Source organism: Phalacrocorax aristotelis, chromosome 23 (assembly GCF_949628215.1).
Source record: "Phalacrocorax aristotelis chromosome 23, bGulAri2.1, whole genome shotgun sequence".
Taxonomy (NCBI): Eukaryota; Metazoa; Chordata; class Aves; order Suliformes; family Phalacrocoracidae; genus Phalacrocorax; species Phalacrocorax aristotelis.
The window spans coordinates 7,323,153-7,345,133 of record NC_134298.1 but is presented as its reverse complement, the minus strand read 5'-3'; the positions used below and the strand labels follow the sequence as shown (position 1 = coordinate 7,345,133).

The window sequence follows — 21,981 nt, the reverse complement described above, 5'->3', positions numbered from 1 at the left end:
CCCGCACTTGGCAGCCTGGGACACTCGGGGACGGGGGTCTTTGAGTCAGAAGCGGGACAGGAGCAGCACGGGGTGGGGGGATGCAGAGAGCCCCCCGGGGTGGGTGCACGGGCTGAACCGGGGTGCACGGTGCTGCCCTGGGGGGCCTGGACTGGCCAGGGAGCCGGGGCCGCTTGGGGTGCGGGGCAGGGCTGCGCCAGGGCGGCGGCGGGAGCTCCGTTGGTTTCGGTTTCTGTCCGTGGCCGGGGCTCCTGGGGGGGCTCCCGGGGCGCTGCGGACCGGGCAGGCGGCGGCGGGGGGGTGGGGCGGCGGCGGGGGCGCGGGCGGCACGGCTCGGCCCCACTCGGTTCGCCTCGGCCCGGCCCCGCTGCCCGCCCGGTCGCGCTGCCCTCCCGGTCCCGGCAGCGCGGCCGGCGGGGCCCCCCCTCGCTGGGGCTCCCGCAAGAAGCGCCGCCCCGAGTTTCGTTTCCCGGCCGGGACCGGCACCGGGAGCGGGATGGAGCTGCGGGAGTACCAGCGGGAGGCAGTGGCCCCGGCCCTGCGCGGCCGCAACAGCATCATCTGGCTGCCCACGGGCGCTGGCAAGACCCGCGCCGCCGTCCACGTCTGCCAGCAGCACCTGCAGGGCCGGCGGGGCGGCAGGGTGGCTGTGCTCGTCAACAAGGTGCCCCCCGACCCCGGTCCCCTGCCCAGGGGGGTAGCGGGGTGCCAGCGCCCGTTGTCGGACGCAGGTGCCGGGCAGTGGTCCTGGGCCCGGGCTGAGTGGGGTCTCGCGGGTGCAGGTGCACCTGGTGGAACAGCATGCCAACAAGGAGTTCCACGTGCTGCAGAAGGACTTCAGGGTGACGGCCATCAGCGGGGACAGCAGGCAGAAGTACTTCTTCGCTTGGGTGGTGAAGCAGAGCGACGTCGTCATCTGCACGGCCCAGATCCTGCAGAATGCACTGGTCAGCGGGGAGGAGGACATGCACGTGGAGCTGAGGGGTGGGTGCGGGACCCCCAGCGCTGCTCTCCCCATGGCCGGGCTGGGGTGGGACTGCCCCAGCCCAGCCTCCGCCGCCAGCATGGCTCACGCCGCTCCCGTCCCTCGCCTGGCGCAGATTTCTCGCTGCTGGTGATAGACGAGTGCCACCACACGCACAAGGAAGCCGTCTACAACAAAATCATGCTGAATTACCTCCAGTGCAAGCTCAGCGGGCAGCAGGACCTGCCGCAGGTCCTGGGCCTGACAGCATCCCCTGGCACTGGGGGGGCAACATCCTTCGAGGGGGCTGTAGAGCACATCCTGCAGGTGGGTCCTGTGCACCCCGTCCTGCGCCAAGACGGGGTGCAGCGGCCCCAGGCACGGCTTCTCCTGGGGTGTAGCAGGGTGTCCCTTGGGGTGGGTGTTGATAAGCTGATGCGCAGGCACTGGGCAGCTCAGCAGCATGAGGGGGAGACATCCCCAAACTTGCCAGGGTGCCAGCAAGCACCACATGCCACATCACCCTGGGCTGCCAGGGCTCAGGGCTGGAAGTGGGGTCTCGCACTCTCAGATCTGTGCCCACCTGGACACTGAGAAAATCACGTCGGTGCAGAAGGAGCTGCAGCACCTGCAGAACTACGTCCCCCAGCCCAGGAAGCAGTACGACCTCTGCCAGGAGAGAGCGCAGGTGAGGGGTGGCCAGGGGCTGTGTCCCTCCATCAGCTCAGCACAGGCCAATCTGAGGAATTACTTGACCCAGAGCTTTGGTGCAGGGGGATCCTGCAACCGTCTCGGTCCTGCCATGCAAACCACCCCTAATGGCAGGCTGGGCTCTCTGGGCTGTGCCTCTAAGGCCAACTGGAGTAATTGCCCAATTCCTTGTGTCCTGAGCCCCTTTCTGCTCCCAGGACCCCTTTGGTGACCAGCTGAAGAAGGTGATGGAGCAGATCCAGCAGTACATGGAGATGCCCGGCCTGCTGCAGGACTTTGGCACTCAGATTTACGAGCAGCGTATCATGGAGCTGGAGAAGAGAGGTGAGGAGGCGGCAGCGTGGGTGCGGCAGGGCAGAGCCGGCAGCCACGGGGCCGGGCTGTGACCATGGCGTGCCCCGGCCCTCGCCAGCGGCAGAGACGTTTTGTCGCAAGACGCGGGTGTGTGCGCTGCACCTGCGCAAGTACAACGACGCTTTGCTGATCAACGACACGGTGCGGATGATCGACGCCTTCCAGTGCCTCCAGCAGTTCTATGCTGACAAGCGGGACACAAAGGATCCCACCGAGCAGTTCCTCACTGCTACATTTGAGGGTAACAGAGGGGCCTGGAGGGCGGGTGGTGCTGGCTGCTTCTGGGGGGGCTTGGAGCCCCCCTGACACCCCACTTGCCTGTGCAGAGAACAGGACAAGCCTGCAGGTGCTTGCCAGGGACCAGCGCTATGAGAACCCCAGGCTGGGCAAGCTGGAGGAGATCCTGCGGGAGTACTTCCAGCCCCTGGGCTCTTCTCGCGGCATCGTCTTCACCAAGACCCGGCAGAGCGCGCACAGCCTGCTCAGCTGGCTGCAGGACACAGCCGCGCTCTGCGGAAAGCACATCAGGGCCGCCGTCCTCACTGGCGCTGGCTACAGCAACCAGGCCAGGCACATGACGCAGGTGAGCAGAGGGCAGGAAGGAGCTGGATGGGATCCCGGGAGGGATCTGGCCCTAACCCTCTCTGCACACTTTGTGGGTGCTACGAGTGCTGCCCGGGACTCAGAGCCCTACACAGCTGCTGAAGCATCACCCTCTTCTCCCCCCAGACCGAGCAACAGGATGTAATCAAGCTGTTCCGTGACGGAGCCCTCAACCTGCTCTTCTCCACTAGCGTGGCTGAGGAGGGCCTGGATATCCCCGAGTGCAACATCGTGGTCCGCTACGGGCTGATGACCAACGAGATCGCCATGATGCAGGTAGCTGCCTGCGCTCCCTCCAGCCACTCTGCCTGGCCCCATGTGGGGGGCAGCCTGCTGGGATGCCTCAAAGCCATGGTGGTGGAACACAGGGGCTCTCGCATCCCACGCCCGCTGGCCAGTCCCTGGGGACAAGCCCAGGCAGAGCATCTCCTTGGTGAGGTGCGGTGGGGTGCAGAGGGTGGATCCATCCTTGTGGGGTGGCACAGGGAGATTGGGGGGGCAGCCATGGCCCTCCTGTGCTGACCTCTTCCACTGCAGGCCCGGGGCCGAGCCCGTGCCGAGAACAGCGTCTACTCCGTCCTTGCCAAAGCCAACAGTAGAGAGGTCTCCCGTGAGATGCTCAATGAGGACCTCATAGTGCTCATGGAGAGGGCGATCAGAGTGGTGCAAGCCATGCCCGAGGAGGAGTACCGCCTCAAGGTGAGTGCTGGGCGCTGCCTGGAGCACCAGAAGGGCCAGGCAGCTCCTGCCCATATTTGCTGCTTGGGCACAACCCTCTGCACCCTGGTTTTGGCTGCCTGCTCTCCCCTTGGGGCAGCACTGGCTCCTGGGAGGGGGTAGCATCAGTTGCATGGGCAGCGCATGCCCATCTTGCCCTGCCCATCCTGCCATGCAGCTCACGCTCTCTGGGACAGTGCATCTCTCCGCAGCCCTGTGTCTTACCACGTCTGCTATCTGTCCGTGCCCCTTGCCCTGCACTGACCCCCGTCCTCCCTGCTGTCCTGCCTCCCCCTGCCCTCTGCAGGTCAGGGAGCTGCAGCAAGATGCCGTTGCCAGCTGGCTAATGAAGGAGGCCAGGATCAGCGAGAGGCGGCAGCTGCACGACCCGGGTGCTGTTTACCTCTACTGCGTCAACTGCAACGTGGCAGTGTGCTGCGGCAGCGACATCCGCACCGTGGAGGGCATGCACCATGTTAACATCAACCCCAGCTTTGGGTAGGAGCTGGGTGCTGGCGGGGTGAGCAGGTAGAGCCCAGCTGTCAGGCCTCACTTGCATGAGCTGCTGCACCCTCCGCCTAGGACGGGCAGGGGTGGCAGCAGCCTGCTGCCAGCTCTTTCTTGAGGACACTGGTCCAGGGAGGTCGTGGGGGCTTTGTAGGACTGTGTGACTACAGTAGCACACCCTGTTTCTGTCCCCTGGACCATCGTCCTTAGAGTGTCTTTTGGCCCCTTCCTTACAGGTTGTATTACAAAGTTTCCTCTGGGAAAATACAGTGCCAGCGGACTTTCAAGGACTGGGAGCCCGGTTGCCGCATCTTGTGCAAAGAGTGCAGCCAGGTGAGCGTGGCAATTCCACCGTGGCTGCAGCCCAGTCTGTTTTGGAGGGGCAGGAGGTGCCATGCCTTGTGCCCCAGCTTCTGGTAGGGGAATGGAGCTGCATCTCCTGTCAGCACGTGCCTGTGTGATGGGCATGCTGCACATGTGGGATATGGACACAGACAGCTGTCTCCAGAGGGGGATGTACCCCAGGAGCAAGGAGCTGCCACCATCCCAGTTGTGTGTGGCCCCGCACCCTGGGGATGCTGCGCTGCAGGCTGTGTGACTGTCCCTTCCCTGCCCACACAGGATTGGGGAATGGAAATGATCTACCGGCAGGTGAAGCTGCCCATCCTCTGCATCAAAAGCTTCGTGGTGGAGACACCAGCTGAGAAGAGGAGATATAAGAAGTGGAGTACTGTGACATTCCCCGTCAAGGAGTTTGACTACTTGGAGTACTGCTCCACTGTCCATGGCCAGTCCTTCTAGTGCAGGCTCTGCTCAGAAGAGGACTATTCCCAGGCCACATCCTGGGACAGTGGGACTCTTCCCGTCGCCCTTGGCATGGGACCCTCCCTCCAGGCCCCTGCAGAGAGAGAGCCATGGCTCACTCCTCTTTGCCTCGCTGGTCCGAGCCACTGCTGCACATCCCTTGCTAGAGCCCATGACTGCAGGAGGAGGCTTTGCTGTGCCCATGCAGAAAGGACAAGACACGGGGATGGGAAAGCACCCAAACCCTTCCCTGCCATGCTGCTGCCTTCTACTCCAGCTCCCCAGCACTGCTGGGCTCAGGGGGCTTTCTCCGTGGCTGGTATGCCGCCCTGCCAGGAGAACCAGCCATTTCACATGGGCCCAGGACATGGCCCAGTGTTTCTCTGGCAGTTTCTGGTCTGCTTTGTGATGGTATCCCATTAAAAACATACACGTGCACTGTGAACGAGAGACATGTTGGCCGTGTCATTCATCGTTAGAGCTCGCTGTGTGCAGGCAGGTTCCATGCAGGACAGCCCTCGCAGCGGAGCCAGTCCACCCATTGCCTGCTGGAGAGCCGGATCCCACCGCGCACCGCGCTGGCAGCGCAGGGGTCCCCAGGGAGGCACCTGTGAGTGCCTGGAGTGAGGTGGGGGGGGGGCCTTCCTCAGTCCTCCCTCTCCCCGCAGACACTGGCCTGAGCCACCCACCTTGCCCACCCACCTGAGACCAAACCTCCCGTGGCCCAGAGCGAGCCTCAGCCCCTCCGGGGCTGCAGAGCCCTGCGGGAGCGCTGCCTGGAGCTGCGGGTGGACTTGACCTTCTGGCACAAATGAGGGGGCTGCAGAGGCTGAAAGGGGCGTCCAGCCCAGTGTGGCCGGGGTCGCCCTGCACGGGCTCGGGGAGGGGGTTGCGTGCCCCTGCCCCGGGAGCTCCGGGTGTGCTCGGGGGCCGCGCTGGGGCTGCCCCGGCAAGCAGGGCCGGGCTCCCGCTTCCGAGCCGGGGAGGCTGAGGGAGCCGCAGGGCTTGCGGCAGGACCCCGGGCCGGCCTCGGTGCCGGGGGCTCGGGGCTCCCGTGGCGCCCCCCCCCGCCCGCCCGCCCGCTCGCCCCCGCCCCCGCCGTGCTCTCCCGCCGACGGTCGCTAGAGGGAAGCCCCGGCCCGGCCGCGGGATAAGGGCGATGCCCGGGGAGCCGGGGGACGCCCGGGCCAGCGGGTCCGGCCCGGGGGGGGATGCTCAGCCGGGGCCCGGCGGGGAGGCTGCGGCGCTCGCACCCGCCGCTCCGTGCGCGCCCCTTCCCCGCGGGACCCGGCCACGCGTGTCGGTGCCGGCCCGGGGACCTCCCGCCACGGTAAGCAGCGCGGTTGCTCGGCGGGTTGTGGGGTCGCTCTGCGCGCCCCGGGGGCTGCGGGATTGCGGGGGTCGCCGTCTGCCCCTGCTCCCCGCCCGGTGCCGCTGGGCACAAGGAGCTCCGCCGAGGGCGAGGGGCGGCTTCTCCACCCGGCGGCTGAAGGCGCAGGGGGCCTGGGCGGGGGGGTGGGGGCCTGGGGGTGATCTCCGGCCAAAACCCGTCCCCTCCCTGGGCAGCCATCCCTGGGAGCGCGGTACCCGGCACCGCGGCCACCGGGGCTGCTCGCCGTGGGCCGCTGCCGGTGGTTATCTCCAGCAAGGGACATGTGCTCGCAGCAAGCGTGCCGCTCCTGCCTGACTTTGAAGGCAGCGGCTTCTGCTGTAATGAGGCATAGCCCAGTTTCAGGTGGAGTTAGCCCCGGGGGAAACACAAAACCAAACTCCTGTTCATCAGAATCTGGGTAATGAGGCCGTTTGGGTTATTTGTAGCTCTCGGTGGGCTGGGATGGCCTCTCCTACCCCTCCCCAGGCAGAATCCCTCCTGCAGGGACCCCAGATCGTTTTGCTAAGCTCAAATTGCCCTGATTTGTGCTTGGAAAATCCAGGCTGTGAGTTAATCTGATGGGTGCCTGCAGCTCTGGGTGGTATGATCTCTCACCAGCCCAGATGGATCTCGTTGTCTGTTTTCGTGCCCAAAACCAGCATTCCTGCAACATTGATCCAAACTTGTCTGTTTTTGAGGGGGCACACCTGACCCCATGGGATATGGGGCCAGGACAGCATTGCTCTGTGGGACTCTGCAGGTTTTACAAGTGGGTCTGCATCCAGCCACTGCTTGTTCCTCCCTGTGCACCTCTGCTGTAACACCAGCCCCATCTGGCTTCCCCTTCCCAGGGGCTCGGTCACCTTGGGCCTGGCAGCAGGGAGCAGCCGAGCTGCAGCAATTGGTGCTGCGACCTTGGCCGGCGTCCTTCAGAGCCGGCGTCCTTCAGAGCCGGCCTCGCGTGGCTGAGTCCCCAGGCTGCCAGTGGCTGGGCCAGCCTGAGTGAGGGTGCAGGGAAGCATATCCCTGCGACCTCCATTAATCTGCCCTGGCTGTTGCGGGCAGCCTCCTCCCAGTGCGCTGTTGCTGCATCCCTCAGCCCTGGGGCAGAGGCAGTGGCTGCTCCCCTCTGATCAGCCATTCAGGTCACTCCTGCATCGATCGGGTCTGGAGCGTGCTGATAAACCGGCTTCGGAGCCACAGGGACTCAGGGAGGCTGAAAGCCCGTGTCTGACCAGGTCCATGTGTCATGGGGCTGCCCGAGCGTGTCCCTGGCCCCAGCCTGCTCCCGGCAGGCTCTCACCGTGCACTGGCACAGTGTCTTTGCTTTGCACCACTCGTCCCCCCGCCATGGGCCAGACCCCCGGCCAGGGGGGCCCTCTGCTCCCCCTGCTCCTCGCGCAGCCCAGGACAGGGCTCCCCTGAGGGTGCTGCACCCTGCCCTGTGTCACCCCGCTCCCGTCCCCCCGCAGCAAAAGCGTGACCGTGCCTCCATGGAGCGCGACAGATGTACCTGGCCTTTGGGCAGCACCGGGCAGGCTTGTCCTGTGATTAAACCAGCCTGAAGCCCCACTTCATCACTCAGTTGCCCTGTCAATAGCTGGGCATTAGAGAGGGCCGCTGGAGTGGTTCTTGCGCACTGACACATCCCCTGTCAATAACCTCTGGATTTAAGCCTGTGGCTTAGAGCATCTTTGCTTATCTCAGCTCCCTGAAGCACTTACATTTCCAGCCATCATAACTCCCTGCCTGTAAGTGGAGACAGGCACCATCAGACCTGCAGCAAAGAGCTGCTGCAGGACATTTCGCTAGCAAAAGTGCAGCAAAGGTGTTTTCCACCTGCTGTTTTGCAGGTGAGCTTCCCGCAGGCTGCCAGGCCAGGGCTTGGCATGCGGATGGGCACAGCCCCAGAGGCACCCATGTCCTCCTTCTCCAGCACCCCTCATGCCTCTGGCAGCCGTGTGAGCTCACAGAGCTCTCCAGAGCAAGGGCAATGCAACGATTTATTTTTATACAGCCCATTTCATTTATCATCAGTGCATCAGAAAGTGACAATTCACCTTTCAATGCACCAGCTGAAAAAACCCAGCTCCACTCTGCTTGGCAGCGCCTCAGATTGGTCCTTTCCTGAGGCTGGGTGTTTAGCAGAGACTTAGAGCTCAATCTGTTTAGCTTATCGAAAAGTAGCCTGAGATGTGACTTGATTACAGTGTGCGAGTACCTTCCCAGGGAGAAAACTGCCAGGTATTAAAGGGCTCTTTAACTTAACTGAGAAAGGAATAATAAGAACTGAGGGATTGAAGATAAAGTCAGACAAATTGAAACTCAAAATCAGGCACAGGTCTGCAGCAAGGAGGGCACAGAGCAGCTGCAGCAGGATCCCTGGACACCTTTCTCAAGGTGATGCCCTTGCTGGACTATGGGTGCCTGGGACCTGGGGTCCTGACCTGGGGGGCTGCTCTGTCCTGCCCCTGCAGCTCTGGCCCTGCATGGACATGGGCTTGGGCAGCAGCAGGATGAGTCTGGTGGCATCTGTGGGCGAGGGGGGTGGGGGGCTGAATTTTCCTTCCCAGGCACATCTGAAAATCTCAATGTCACACGGTATGTCTGCCGGAGCCTGGGAGCACGTCAGCCCCCGAGGTGACCTTTCCTGGGACAGCTGGAGCCTCCCTTTCTGTACCAGGGGAAATTCCAGCCTGGTGAAAACTGCTCATTGTGGAGGAACTTGATCCTGAAAACCAAAAGCCCTCTCTCCACGCTGCTCCTACCTCCCCTCTCCTCCTCTGCTGGAAGCATGTGGGAGCCCACAAAGTGCAGGAACATCCTCGTCTTGCTCTGCTCTGCCGTTCCTGTGACCGATGGCTACACGTCCAATGATTCCCCGCCGGGAGTTAATCTTGACTGTTAGCATGTCAGGTTGCCAATGGATTAAACAAGGGGATTAGCATCAAACAATTTCCCTCCCGCCCCGAGCAGGGAGACAGGAAATATAATCACTGCAGTTTTATTCTGCTTAGACTAAAAAAGCTCCCCGGCACGTAGCCGGGTGATGCCAGCCATGCTGGTGGCACAGGGAGGCACGTGCCCAGGGTGCTGCAGGGCAGCGCTGCTTCTGCCACCCATGGATCCCTGATGGCACCATGACAGGGATGCTGAGACCAGGAGCTGCTCGTCCCAGGGTGCTCGGGGAGGCGTCCCTGCTGGGTGACACTCGTGCAACCGCCGCAGCCTGCACCCGGGGTGCTGGGTGCAGCCACGGCTGGATCAGACCAACCCCTCGCCCAGCCATGAGGGGTGCATGTGCGCAGGGGCTGATCTGCTGGGCTCAGGGCAGGGGCTGCAGGCATTCACCAGATGTCCCCGAGGAGGGCACAAAAGCCGGGGCTGGAGACAGGGAGGCTCCCAGCCCCCAGACAGCGACTGAGCCACCCCAGCACCTGCCGGCCTGGGCTCAGCTGCAGACAGCAGAGGATGAAACAGCCTTGCAGGTGCAAAAGCAAATCTGTCTTCCCAACAGCTCCCAGGTTCCAGAGCCAGGGAACGGTGACGCAGCTTGGATCCAATGGCTGCGGTGCTGCCGACTTGCCAGCTTTCATTCCAAGCTTCCTCCCCGCCTGCGATCACAGGATCTGCTGTCAGCACCAGGGCACAGCACTGCCTTCTCAGACACTATGTAAAAAGTAAAATAAACCCTCTAATCCAGGGTCTGTGTTTGATAAGGAGAAATTGCACAGCTCCGCTGGTGGCAGGGGCAGAGGAGCCAGCCCTGTGCTCGGCGCAGAGACTCGTCGTCCCTTCGGACCAAAGTGCCACGGGGGAGCAGCCAGCCCTGCATCTCCGTGTCCTCTTTGGCCCAAATCTCCTCAGCCCCTGGAGGTTACGTGGCTGCTTTCATCTGAGGAGCATTTCCAGGGCAGCCAAGTCCCTGGCCAGCCGAGGAGGACGGGACCGCTCGCTGAGAGCAGGCAGCGGCTGGGCTGTGGGCTGGCGGAGGGGCCGGTGCCCGGGCTGGGCTCAGCACGGTGCTGCCGGCAGAAGCGTTGCCCTGGGGAAGGGGGTGGCCCAGCAGCGGTGGGTGGCCTGGCGTGGGGCTGCGAGGAGGGGGAGCTCAGTCGTTTGCTTCCTCGTCAGGCGGCCGAGAGCAGCAGAAACTCCATGGAGGTCTCACCCTGTGGTTCTGGGTCTGGGCGGGTGCAGGGGCTCCTCCTGCCTAGGAGGGGAGATGCTGCTGTGAGTTATTCCCAGAGCGGGGCTTTGCCATGTGTCTCCTCTCCTCCAGCGATGGGCTGCCTGCTTCTCCCCTGCTCGAGACGGGACCCAGCAAAGCCATGGGCTGCTCCCCGGCAGCAGCGCAGCCAAGATGCGGCTCCTCTCCCCGCAGTTGCCACCCCCATGCTACAGCCCCACTAGAAGGAAAGCTCTCCTGCCTCTCCAGGCTCACTGCTTTTAGGGAAACTTGTGGGAACCTCCTCGCCCTAAGACCAGTCAATTGGCTGAAATAGGCTGAAAGGCCCTGGGCGGGCACTGACGCACAGGCAGATGATGCCCTGTGCATGCACGCGTTGCTTTTCTAGGAAGCGGGCTAAAAATATTGACCTAGGCTGTGCGGTGAAAGACTGGGCAGATTCTCAGCTACTGGAAGCCCGAGCAATTTACAGTCTGTAGCCCATGCACGTCCCTGGGGCTGTGCTGGAAGCAGGGATGATCCCGTCATGCAGCGGCCAGGGCACGTCTCCGTGGGGCGGAAGAGCAGGGAGGCTGCAGGTATCCCTCTTCTCCAGTGCTGCTGCGGGGGTTTGCCTCTCTTATTCTTGCCATTTTTTTAGGTTACTCTCTGCATTTGGCCAGTGCATCAGCAGGACGTGGGGAAGGGAGGGCATGCAGCACGGTGGGGGTGAGACCCAGGGACGACTCGGCGGGTGCCAGCACAGCGGGGTCCTGTGGGGACCCGCGGCACAAGCTGCAGTATCGGAAATTTCCCAAACAAAATTTCATGCACTAAATCTCAGGGCTGTGATTCTGCTGAGACCTGGCTTTATAATTGGATCTGTCAGAAACCTGTCACACTTAATGCGCAGCTGCCAACACGCCACTCCTCACCGCGCCCCATGGCCAGTGCCGGCTCTGCTCCTCTCCCTGCCCCTCGGCGGGCAGAGCCCTGCGGGCAGCGCGGGGTCCCCAGCCCAGCTGTGCTGCCCGGCCGGGAAAGCCGTGTCCTGATGTGCCCATCGCCCCAGCCCACCGCAGAAGCATCCCCAACTGCTGCTGCCCAGCCCAGCGCTGGGAACGGCTCTGACAGGAGCGCTGCTTGTCCCACCCATTCCAGACATGACCCCTTGGCATTCAACAGGCCAACAGCTCTCCCCTCCCATGCGGAGCAGTGGACTGGGAATACCTGGCGTCCTGCCCCACACCGGTGCTGCTGGCTGTGGTTGTAGGAGTTTTTGCACCCAGGGGCCGTGGGCTGTGCTGTCACCGTCAGCCTGGTGGGTGCTTCCAGTCCATCACACCTCGCACACCGCCCGGCTGCTTCTCCTCCTGCAGCCATGGGTATTTCAGCGGATGTTTTTTGTTCGCCATTTGTTTCCCTTACGTAGTTTCTCCACTTTTACCCACAATGGAGCACGGCGGGGCGGCAGCAGCAGCAGGAGAGAGCAAGGAGCTGCTTCTCCTTCCCATCCCGTGTGGGACCACATGCCACTCTGCAATTTGAACAAACTCCAGTCATGGTTTTTAAGTCCTTTTCGTGTTTTATGCAAGTGGGCAGCACTTGCCAGGCTCGTAGGAGAGATGGCCCATGTAATGCAGAGGCTCCTGCGCGCCGGCCATGTGGTTGGGCAGGTCTGCTTTGTACCTTCTGTCAGTGAAGCCTGGGATGCTCAGCAGCTTTGGGGAAAAAATAATGCATATTTGAGCGTGGTCCTGGAACTTCTTCGATGTCATTTGTCCTCCCTGACACAGTGCAGAGCCTGGGACCGTGCAGTGGGACATCGCATCCCCTTGATCAGGTCGGGCTGTGCCTCCCACCCATTCCTGAAGCCCCTGCAGAGAGGCCAGGGTGTTCAGGGCTTCTGAGGAAACAACCAGGATTTTCCAGGAAAAGGACAGGGTTTCTGGTTCCTCTCTCTGCCCCAGGAACCACCAGATGGGGCTGGGCACTGGGGAAATCCGGCCGCCTGGGATTTTCCAGCTTGAGGAAGGATGCAGCTTGCACCTGAACCTCCAGCCCTGGGAGCGGGGCGGTGTGGGCCCAGGCCCTGCTTTGGCTTGGTGGCCACCTGAGTTTTTCCTCGAGGTGTCTCAGTTTCCCTCTCTGCCACCGAGAAGGCGATGGGACGGTGCCGGTGCCAGTGGGGCCGCAGCAGGGTCGGCGAGGCGTGGGAGCCCAGCAGCCTGTGGCTGCCAAGGAGGAGTGTGCCTGTGTGTTCTTCACCTGAGTAATCAAAATCTTTATCCAGTGTTTGATTAAAGGCCACAAAACATATTATCTTTGATTCTTTTGCTTTATTTTTGTTCCCTTCATTTGTCCCTTGGAGATGAGGGTTGCTCTGGTACTTATTAGTCACAAAGCCCTAACCTCGCGCTGCATTCTTGCTATCTGAGAAATGAATTATTAATGGTGCATTAAACAGAGACTGGAAAGGGGCCCTGGGACGCTGATAATCAGGAGCTAATTGAGGAAGAAATGAGATACCGCTCCTGTTGCAGAGTGAGGACTGTGCAGCGCTGCGATACCGAAGGTGACCCTGCTGCAACTCCTGGGCCGACTGTGCCAGGCTCTGCCTGCGCAATGCTCGCTGATGGGTCACACGTGCATGCTCTGCCCTGGCCGGGATGCTCTGCTTTAGCCGGGATGCTCCGCCCTGGCCGGGATGCTCTGCGTGTCCCTGTGCTCTGCTGTGTCCCACGTGTGTCCTGCCTGACGTGGGAGGCCGGAGCAGGCAGGGCACCGGCAGTGCCTGTACCTGTGCAGGCAGGAGGGTTGCAGCAGCCAGTTTGCACAACAGCCGCTCCTGAAGCGAAGCAGGTGCTGTTTCTCCCTGCTCTTCAGCTAATCCTGGGTGAAATGGGCACAGCCGAGGAACAGCCCCGGGGACGCGGAGGGCCCAGGAGCAGTGTCCATGGCAGCATTTGGCAGGAGGGACGAACGTGGCCATTGGAGTCAGGGGATTAGCACAGATTTTTTCCAGGCTGCCCATGAGCTTGCAGAGAGCTCAGCCCAGTGCCATGCCGACACGGCAGTTGAGGCCCCGCAGAGCTTGGCTGTGGGGTGGCGCGGGGAGGAAACGGTCTTTCCCAGGAGGCCAGAGGAGCCCCATGGTGCTCAGCCCCTGGCGCCTCCAGGATGGCAGGGATGGGAGATGACCTCCTGTGGTCTCAAGGCAGAGGCTGCCTGGGCAGAGCCATGCTGCGAGGCAGGAGGGCTCATACCCCAAGATGTTGTTTATTTATTTTCCAGTATGTTGCCTGGCACACTGGCAGCCGGGGAGCAAACAGCAGCATCAGCAAGAGCAAGGTGTGTTAATAAAACATGCTGGCAGCCTGGGCTGCAGCGGGGGCTGGCACACGCTGTGGGGGGCTGGCACGCACTGTGGGGGGCTGGCACATGCTGGGGGGGGCTGGCACACGCTGGCGGGGGGCTGACTCACACTGACAGGGGCTAGCACACGCTGTGGGGGGCTGGCACCCAGCGATCAGAGAGGCAGCAAGAAGAAATCATGCACATGTGTTCAGGCCCCTGTGAAGCTGCTGCATCCTGGATTTTCAATGGCATGAAGTGGCTCTGGGGGTCTGGCCAGGAGCACCCAACCTTGGGGACAAGGGTTCTTTCTTCGGGCTTCCCATCGGTTCTTGGCAGCAGCCCGGGTGCCCGGGACAGCACCTCAGCTTATGGCTGGCTGCTGGCACGAGCTGCTCCCCGTGTCCCCAGGGATGATGTCCCACCTCGGCAGTGGATGCTCAGGATGCTGGGTCCTTCCTGGACTTCGGCGGAACTCCTGCACAAGCGATGGGGGGGCTGAACGATTTCAATCACCTTTTATTTATTCTCTTTTACTGTTTTTCTACACAGCTTTGAGCCACAGGCCTCTCAAATTTCTCCTCTTCCACCCCAGCTCCATTAAAGCATAAAAAACGTCTCCTTTTAAGCCTGAGCCAAACAGCAAACCTGTGTGAGCCGTAAAACTTCCTGCGGTGGCTGAGGCGAAGCTGTGAAAAATGCTGCAGCACAGATGATGCCCCCTTCTCGTTGCTGGGGAACTAAAAAGCCCTGAAATGGCCTCTTGCTCTCAGGACTGAGGGCTGGGGGGAGCCAGAGGGATTGGTCCTGGGATGGCAGGGACAGGGCACAACCGAAAATAGCATTTATTTTCTGTTATATATATATATGTACACTACATATATATATATGTTATAAAACCTATTGTCCATGTTGATAAAGTGGTTGGGGGTAATACTAGAACGTGTTGAGGAAATCACAGCTTTTCACTGTGCCTCAGTTTGCCTCCTGGAAAGGGGGTCCTGGCAGCTCCTCTGCGGTGCAGGCAGTGGGGTGGGCAGAGCAGCTGAGCCCCTGCACCCAGGTGGGGCCATTCAGCCTCCCCCACCCTGGGGCTGAGCCTTTAAAGGTGAGCAGTGCTGCTGCGGTGGTTCCTGGGGTTGAGGGCTGTCTGGGGGCAGGGGTGCTGGGGAGGAAGAGAGAATTAGCTTTGTTCTGTGGGGAAATAGTTATTTCTGCTGCTGGGATGGAGTTGGCCTCGGTGATGTTTCCTGAGCCCTGATGGTAGGAGAATCCTTTGGAAACTGGTGAGTGTGTGTGGCTCTGGTGACAGTGAGGAGCCTGGGGGGCTGTGGGGTTGGGGGAGCAGCCGTTCCCTGGTGTGGTCCCAGGCTTCTTCCTGTAGGCCTGCTCCTGCCCAGCTTGTCCAGCCATCCCATGCCAAAGCCACTGTGATCCACCAGCCCGAGACCTGTGGGGGCTGCCCGTGCTGCCAGCATGAAACCCCCACCCAGGCTGGGACCACCAGGCTTATGGAGCTGGTTCCCTGCTGCTGTGACCTGAGGCACCACTTGGGGCTGGCGCTGCTCCCACCAGGGCTCTGGTGCATCCCCCTGCTCTGTGCTGCGAGGGCAAGGCTCACCCTTGCTCTGGCACTGTGTGCTTCAGGGGTCCCGCCAGGTCTTGGGCTCTGGAGAAAGATGGGAAGGAAGCTGCTGTCATCAGCCACCCCAGCCAGCATCAGGCTGGTGCAGCCCCAATGTGACCCACTACCTCCCCTCTCCAAGCACCAGTGGCATTTTGGGTTTGAGACCTGACAGTCCCGCTCCCCTCCCGGCACTGGTGGGCTCCGCTCCACTGCCCCCGAGCCCCCCAACCGGGGCTCCCCATTCTGGCTCCACTTCGACGTCACGCTGAAGCAGCTGCAGTTGATCCAGACTCCTTGCATAAATATTTATGCACTGATGCAGCGCTCTTCTAAATATAAAGCTTTATCTGGAATTTCATTTAAACATTAAGTGTAGATAATTTATTTATAATTAATGTAGACATCAAGTCCCATCTCTGGAATGCCTGTGAGCTTTCATTTATAATTGGGAGGTAAGTCAGAAGCTAGAGGCTGGGCCTCTTATCAGTTTCATTTTAATTTTCCTCCTGCAGAAAACGGAGCTGGTGCAATTCATCGCTCATTAGAATAAAGCACAAAACTACCCTAAAATAACAGTTCTATAGGAAACATGTAATAAACCCATCTTTGTTCCTCTCCTTACCTTTGATAATATTACCAGGGCTCACAGCTCCCTTCAAAGTGGTGCTCTTCCTTAAAAAGAAGTCTATTAAAAATTAAAACCATTTTTCTATACCATAAAATTTACTCCCTGCAATTATGCAGAGGGACTACTTATCTTCCTTTTGTGGATTTTAATTAAAAATTACAGCGGGAAGGAAAGAACAACTGCGATAAAATAACAGAAGTCCCTCCACTAACGATGGGTTTTTGGTGCCTTTTTCACTCAGGCAGCCTTTCGGGACCCGACGCCGTGGCCGAGGCAGCAGTGCCGGGCTCTGGCACGGGGCCGTGAGGGCGAGCAGTCACGGGGATGGCTGGGGCTGCGGGTGCTATGGCTGGGGGTGGTTTCCAGGTGCTGGGGGATCCCTTGGTCCCTGCACCCAGTGAGGGGTTTCCTGTACCCGTGGGTGCCCAAATGGGTGCTTGGCTCAGCAGAAAGCCTGTCTTGTGCTGAACCCTCCCAGCAGCACTGGCTCTGACCTGTTTGTGCTCTTGCTTCTCCACCCTGGTAAGAAAACATGTCCCGTTGTGCTGCCTGCAGCACCCATGGGTGCAGGGTGCTGGTGTCGGGGTGCTGGAGGCTCTGCAGAACCCAGGCAGTCCACACAGCCCGGCTCTACCAGGGGTGCGGCGCCACGGCTGCCCTGAGCGTGTTTAACCTCCGGAGGCGGGTGGTCCACGGCCCCCCAGACGCCAGGTTCCTCCCCGCAGTGTGGCCCCGCTGGTGGCAGCTGGAGTCCCGAGCCCTTCCTCGCAAAGCGTGTTACGGCGGAGCCGTGCCGCAAAGGCTGTGCGACGCGCTCATCTGGCCCGGATATTTTACAAAGCTAAGAGGGATGATCAAAGGCAGCTCCGCGCTCGCACTAAAAATAGCAGGTGCCTGGGACAGAGCGGGGGCTGCCGGCAGGAGCCCGCGGTTCCTCGGTAACCTGTAAACACCGAGTGTCGCCCGCAACAACCCCACTGGGGCTCGATTCTCCCTGTTGCTTGTTCTTGAAGTCACACAACAGCCCCTGCTCCTCTCAGCTGCCGTGGAGTGACATGGGCGGGCACCGGACCATGCACATGGCCACTGTCTCTGTCCCACCACGGGGCTGGCGCATCCCTGCCACAGGACAGCCTCTGGACCTTTCTGTGGGACGGGGGTCTCCATGCTGAGGGCAGCTGCCCCGCCTGGTCAGCCGGGCTCCCTGCAGGGATGGTCTCCCTGCACCCGGTGTGGGATCAGCGGAGCTGCAGAGCATCAGCTGCTATGAACATTCAAAATTCATAAACCAGCTCCCCAACTTTTCAGTGATGGATAGCATGCTCCTCTTGTTGCCTTTTAGTTTCTAAAGGTTTTGCTAGCATGCTCTTTGCCTCAAGCTTTTGTAGGCTCAAGTTAGGCATCTTTTGTGACCAAGGTTTTGATATACCCTGAGATGGCTTCAAGGTTTTCATCCTCCCTTTTTGCTCCGAACCAAACCACCCCAGCGGTGCAAGAGTTGCAGTGAAACAGGCGGGTGCCTCGTGTGCTGTGGCGATGGTGGTGTTTGGGGGGCCGACCCCTCTGGCACCAGGGCCGGTCACTGCCCTCATCCCACTGCCCCAGTGGTGTGCTGCTGGAGCTGCAGCTCAGTGGCCAGAAGTGCAGCCCTCACTATCGAGGCCTGTTGGGCATGCGGACAGACGGACAGACAGGTTCACTGTCCCAGCACTCTTGCCCTGTCCTTAAAAGCAACAGGAAGGTGCTGCTGGACCATGGGTTGAACTTCAAACTGCACGCACTGGAGTGCTGCTGGTAACACCTTACCTAGCAGAAGAGTGCTGAGATTTAATTAACAAGCTATTTGCAAAGTGCTCGTGTGGAAAGGGCTGTATAAATGGAAAAGCTTATCCTGTTTTTTCAACAGCTCTTACAGAGTGCAAACCTTTGCCCCTCAGGACACTGTGGGCTCCTCTGAATCCAAATGCAGGTGTTTGCAAGGGCTGGTGCCCTCCCTGCCTGTGCTGGCTGCTGGGCCTGATCACTGCATCTGGCCAGAGCCAGGTTATCTGTTAATTCAGCTACCGGGTACAGCAGAGGCAGGACAGCCAAGATGCTGCTATTGCCTGGGGCTGGTGTGGCCAAACTTGCTCTGTGTTGGCTTCTTGCTCGCCTGGAGGCTGGTGGGGCTGCCATGCGTGCATCCCGGCATCCCACTGACTGCATCAGCAGCGTGCCACGGGAATTTAAGGCAAATGATCTGGAGCCCACCAAAGACAGCCCTTGCACCCAGGCTACCTTGGGACCCAGGGGTCGGGCAGGGTCTGTGCAGCCTCAGCACAAAGGCAAGGACAACTTCCCATGGGCTGGGGTCACCCGTTGGTGTTGTCTCTTTTACTGCTTATGGCTGTTGAGATGTTCTGCTGCCCCTCTCCCCTTCTCCTGGCTGTAAGATGCTAACCCCCATTGACCTGGATCTGAAACATTTATGAAATCTTTATGGGCTTTTGAAAAGATTTAATTCCCTGACAGTGCTGCTTTCACAAAAAAAAAAAAAAAGACTCAATGAGCAATTATAGGCTTAACAGCTGCTGAACGGCCACGGCAGCTGCTGGAGCAGCTTGGCATGGCTCAGCGTGGTGGCTGAGGAGCCAGCAAGGCTTCCTGGAAAGCGATGCTGGGGCTGAGCCGCCCCGTGCCAACCTTCCCGGGCTGTGGGACCCTGGCTCCCGTGGCACAGTCCCGCCCCTCCACCTGGCTCCCGTGGGCTGCGGTGCCTGTAAGCCTGGGCAGGGGGAGGCTCTGCCTGTCACAGGTCCCCTGCCGTGTGGGAAGCAGTGATGCTGGGCAAGGGGATGAACAGCTCTTGTCTGTACCCGGAGAGCTGGCACTGCAGCCAGTCAGTGCTGGTGGGACCCCGGTGGGTGCTGCAGGAGGGGGCCCTCCTCTTGGAGAAACCATCAGGCCCTCAGTGGCAGCTTGCCTAGAGGAGGCTGGGGCTGGGGGGCTCTTGGCCCTGGCTGGGCTCTCTCAGGGGGCACTTTAGCAGCACCTGAGCTGCCAACTCGCGTCTCCACGGGGCGCAGCAGATCCTGTGCAGCTGTTTCGGGGGGATCCGTCGCTTATGAATCACGCACAAGTGGCTGCGCTGGCAGCAGCCGCCGGTGATGGCACCAGCTCTGCGCCCCAGTGTTTGCAGACGGGCTCTGTGCGGGGGCGTGCGCGGGCAGGGGCCGTGAGCCCTGGGGTGGCTCAGCGCTGCTCGGGGCTGCTCCTTGCAGAACCGGCTTGTGTGGGGAGGGCTTTGCAACCACCAGCTGCCTAAAATTGCTTTTAGAGACTCAGTCACCGTCTCTCCTGGTCCGTCACAGGTGCTTGCAGTGGTGCCTCGAAGAGGGCACAGCTGAGGGGCGAGGCTGTGGTTTTCGAAGGTGGGCTCTTCCTCATCGTCCCCTTCCCCATCTCCTGAGGTCTGAGACCCTGATGCTGCTCAGGAGCCTGGAGGTCTTCGGGCAGGACATGGGCAGGGCTTGTGGTCCTGTGGCTCCACGTTTGGGATTGGAAATGTCTCGATGGTCTCGAGTCTGCGACAGCCTTCGGCTCCTCTGTCACCCCCACCGGCGAGGTGCCACCGCCGCGTCCCCGGGCAGCGCCAGCACCTCCCGGCGCCGTGAGATGCTCAGAGCTGCTGGGGCCGACAGCGCAGCTCCGTCGCTGCTGTGAGGATGTAGACCGTTGGGTTAATTGTAAAACTTACTCACTGAACGCGGAGCTGCTTCTGAACTCTGCAAACGCGAGGGCGGGTGAAGCGTCAGCCCTGACGAGTGCCCATTCCCCGGGGGAAGGGGCTGACACCGAAGGGGCGCGTCAGAGGAGCAAACTCGGGCGGAGGCTGGGGCTCTGTACAGTGCCCTGCCCAGCGGAGCTGCGGCCCCTGGCGTGGAGCTGGCCCGTGCCGGCTTGCAAAAGGCTTTCTCTCTGGTAGGCTCGTTTCTGCTCTTTCAAATGCAAAAAGCTGCTGTAAAGAAATGAGCACGGGGGTGGGAGAAACTTTGTGAGCAACTGCAGCGAGGTGGAGGATTTGTATGCCCTGTTCCTTCTGCTAATTTGTCCCACAGCATTTCTGTGTGGTGCAGCTGGAGATGACCTTCTCTTTGTTTAGAGATTTGTCTTCGTTTTCAGAAATATCTGCGGCAAACTAAGAGGTTTGAGGGCGATGAGTCTCCGCTGGCCTCGGCACAAACAAATCTCGGGGGGAAGCTGAACTAAACACAAGAGAAGAGGTGTCTCCAGGAGGATTAGCCAGCATTGCTGAGATGCATATCGCATTGATTGCCTTGCCCTGTCTTTGTGCAGTGTTTGTGGATGGGAAAACAAGTTCACTTGCAGCCTGTTAGAGTTTGTTTTGAGCCAGCTGAGGCTGGGTCTGTGTGGGAAGGAGACGGGAGCGAGACAGGGCTGGGCAGGGTTGTATGGGAAATAAATAACAATTCGTGAAGTTAACATCAGTGAAAATATTTTTATGAGGAATTTAATCATCAAAGCGTGTTTGCGTGGTGGGGAGCCAGTGCCTGGCAGAGCTGGGCGCGGACCCAGGGGGTCCTGCTGAGGACAGTTTGCACAAGTCAATTGGGTCAGACCCGACCTCCAGGTGTGATGGAGATAGGATGAGGCTGTAAGGGTTAACGTGAACAAAAAAAAGTCTGTGGAGGAGCTGCAGCCTTGTCTCTGCTCCTTAGAGAGGAAGGCTACACTGCAATCGTCAAGCTCCTGACAGCTAAGGTAATGCAAGGTTTGAGATCCATTAGAGTCCCTGTAATTATTTATAGGGAGGAAAAAAACATGCTACATTGTAAAAATCGGATGGCACAGCAAATAAATGCACCAAGCTTTGGGGAAAGGATTCTTAAAAACCAAAGTAATTTATAATGAGAGACATGCGGCACCGCTGATCCCGGGACCCGATCCTGGCTCTGGTGGCAGCAAGGAAAGGGGCTCTTGGTCCAGACAGGCATAACCCAGCGCTGTTGGGCCATCAGCTTGTATTTCAGGATCAGGAGGCCTAGAAACACCTGCTGGAGAGGAGCACAAAGCTTGGTATCTCTGCTCCTGGTTTCCACCTCCCTGGTAGCTGGGGGCCTCTGAGCCCTCCTGCAGCCATAGCCCTTTGCTGGGCGCATGGTCTGCCCCTCGCTTCCAGCAGCCTCCACCCCTCCGCCAGTGACTTCACGGGGCTGATCGGACTTCATCTTGGCATCGATTCTGCTTCTTAGTGGAGGCAAAGCAGCAGCAGCTGAGAGCTCCTGGAGAAGAGAGTCCCTGAGTGCATCTGTTCTGGAGGAGAGTGCTCTTGGCCAGAGAGCCCAGGAGGGCAGAGCAATTCCCTCACAGCCAGGCTGCAAAGCTTAATTGGCAGTTTTGAGAAGCGCTTGGAGATCCTCTGTGAAATGTCCTGGAGGAGGGCAAAATGTGATTATATAATGTGTCTAGACAGTATATTCCTTGGGGTGGGGAGCAGGTCTTTTTTATATGTGTTCTTCTATGTCAACACTGTGTGTCCCTGCTTAAAGGTTCTGGGAGCTGCTAAAATATTAATAACAATGACAATGATAGGAAAACACATGCTTTTGCACTCAAAAAAATGTTGATCTTAGCACAAACCAGCTGTATGTCAGCAAAGAAGCCTTTGCCTGGCGGGTGCCTTGCGCTCCAGCTCCGATGACTTAAGAGCACGCAGCATCTCTCTGCGGGCCCCCTCCCTCCGTCCCTTCCCGCTCGGCTCTGTTTCATCCTCCTGGAGCAGCTGGGCTCCTCCAGCACTTTCGGAGGGGCTGGGCTGTACAGGCAGGGTGTGAGGTGTTACCCCACCAAGATGCCAGCTGCATATGCACGGGGACCGCAGCCACACTCTGGGTCAGGCCAGGGGCTCTGCTGCCAGAGAAGCCTTGTAGCCCCTGCGGGGCCACCTCCCCTGTCCCCTCTGAGAGCTCCTGGGGAGCTGGGCTACCTGCTGCCACTTGGGGCTTTGGGACTAGGGACACTAATCCCAGCACCTGGAGATGAAGGGGAAAACTCGGTGGGCAGGACTGAGACCTGACCCTTCCGTGCTCCATGGTGCCGGTGGCACTGAGCATCTCTGTGCCCCAAAATCGAGGTGCCCTCCCTGCAGCCCTGCTGGGTCACCCTCCTCCATGGG

The 21,981-nt window shown here is 60.2% G+C and overlaps 1 protein-coding gene and 1 long non-coding RNA gene across 2 annotated transcripts; both read left to right on the top strand.

Annotated features, from left to right (window-relative positions):
• Positions 1-189: 189 nt before the first annotated feature.
• Positions 190-5,109, top strand: DHX58 (DExH-box helicase 58). Its single transcript, XM_075116861.1, has 12 exons — positions 190-664; positions 783-984; positions 1,101-1,291; positions 1,536-1,652; positions 1,873-1,999; positions 2,088-2,270; positions 2,356-2,612; positions 2,759-2,908; positions 3,170-3,331; positions 3,657-3,847; positions 4,093-4,189; positions 4,478-5,109. The coding sequence occupies exons 1-12, from the start codon at positions 497-499 to the stop codon at positions 4,655-4,657; spliced, it is 2,025 nt and encodes a 674-aa protein (XP_074972962.1). The 5' UTR covers positions 190-496; the 3' UTR covers positions 4,658-5,109.
• A 701-nt stretch (positions 5,110-5,810) lies between these two features.
• On the top strand, positions 5,811-12,517 carry LOC142067854 (uncharacterized). The gene is made up of 2 exons (XR_012664155.1): positions 5,811-5,990; positions 9,550-12,517. It is a non-coding gene; the product is annotated as an uncharacterized LOC142067854 (long non-coding RNA).
• The last annotated feature ends 9,464 nt before the right edge of the window (positions 12,518-21,981 follow it).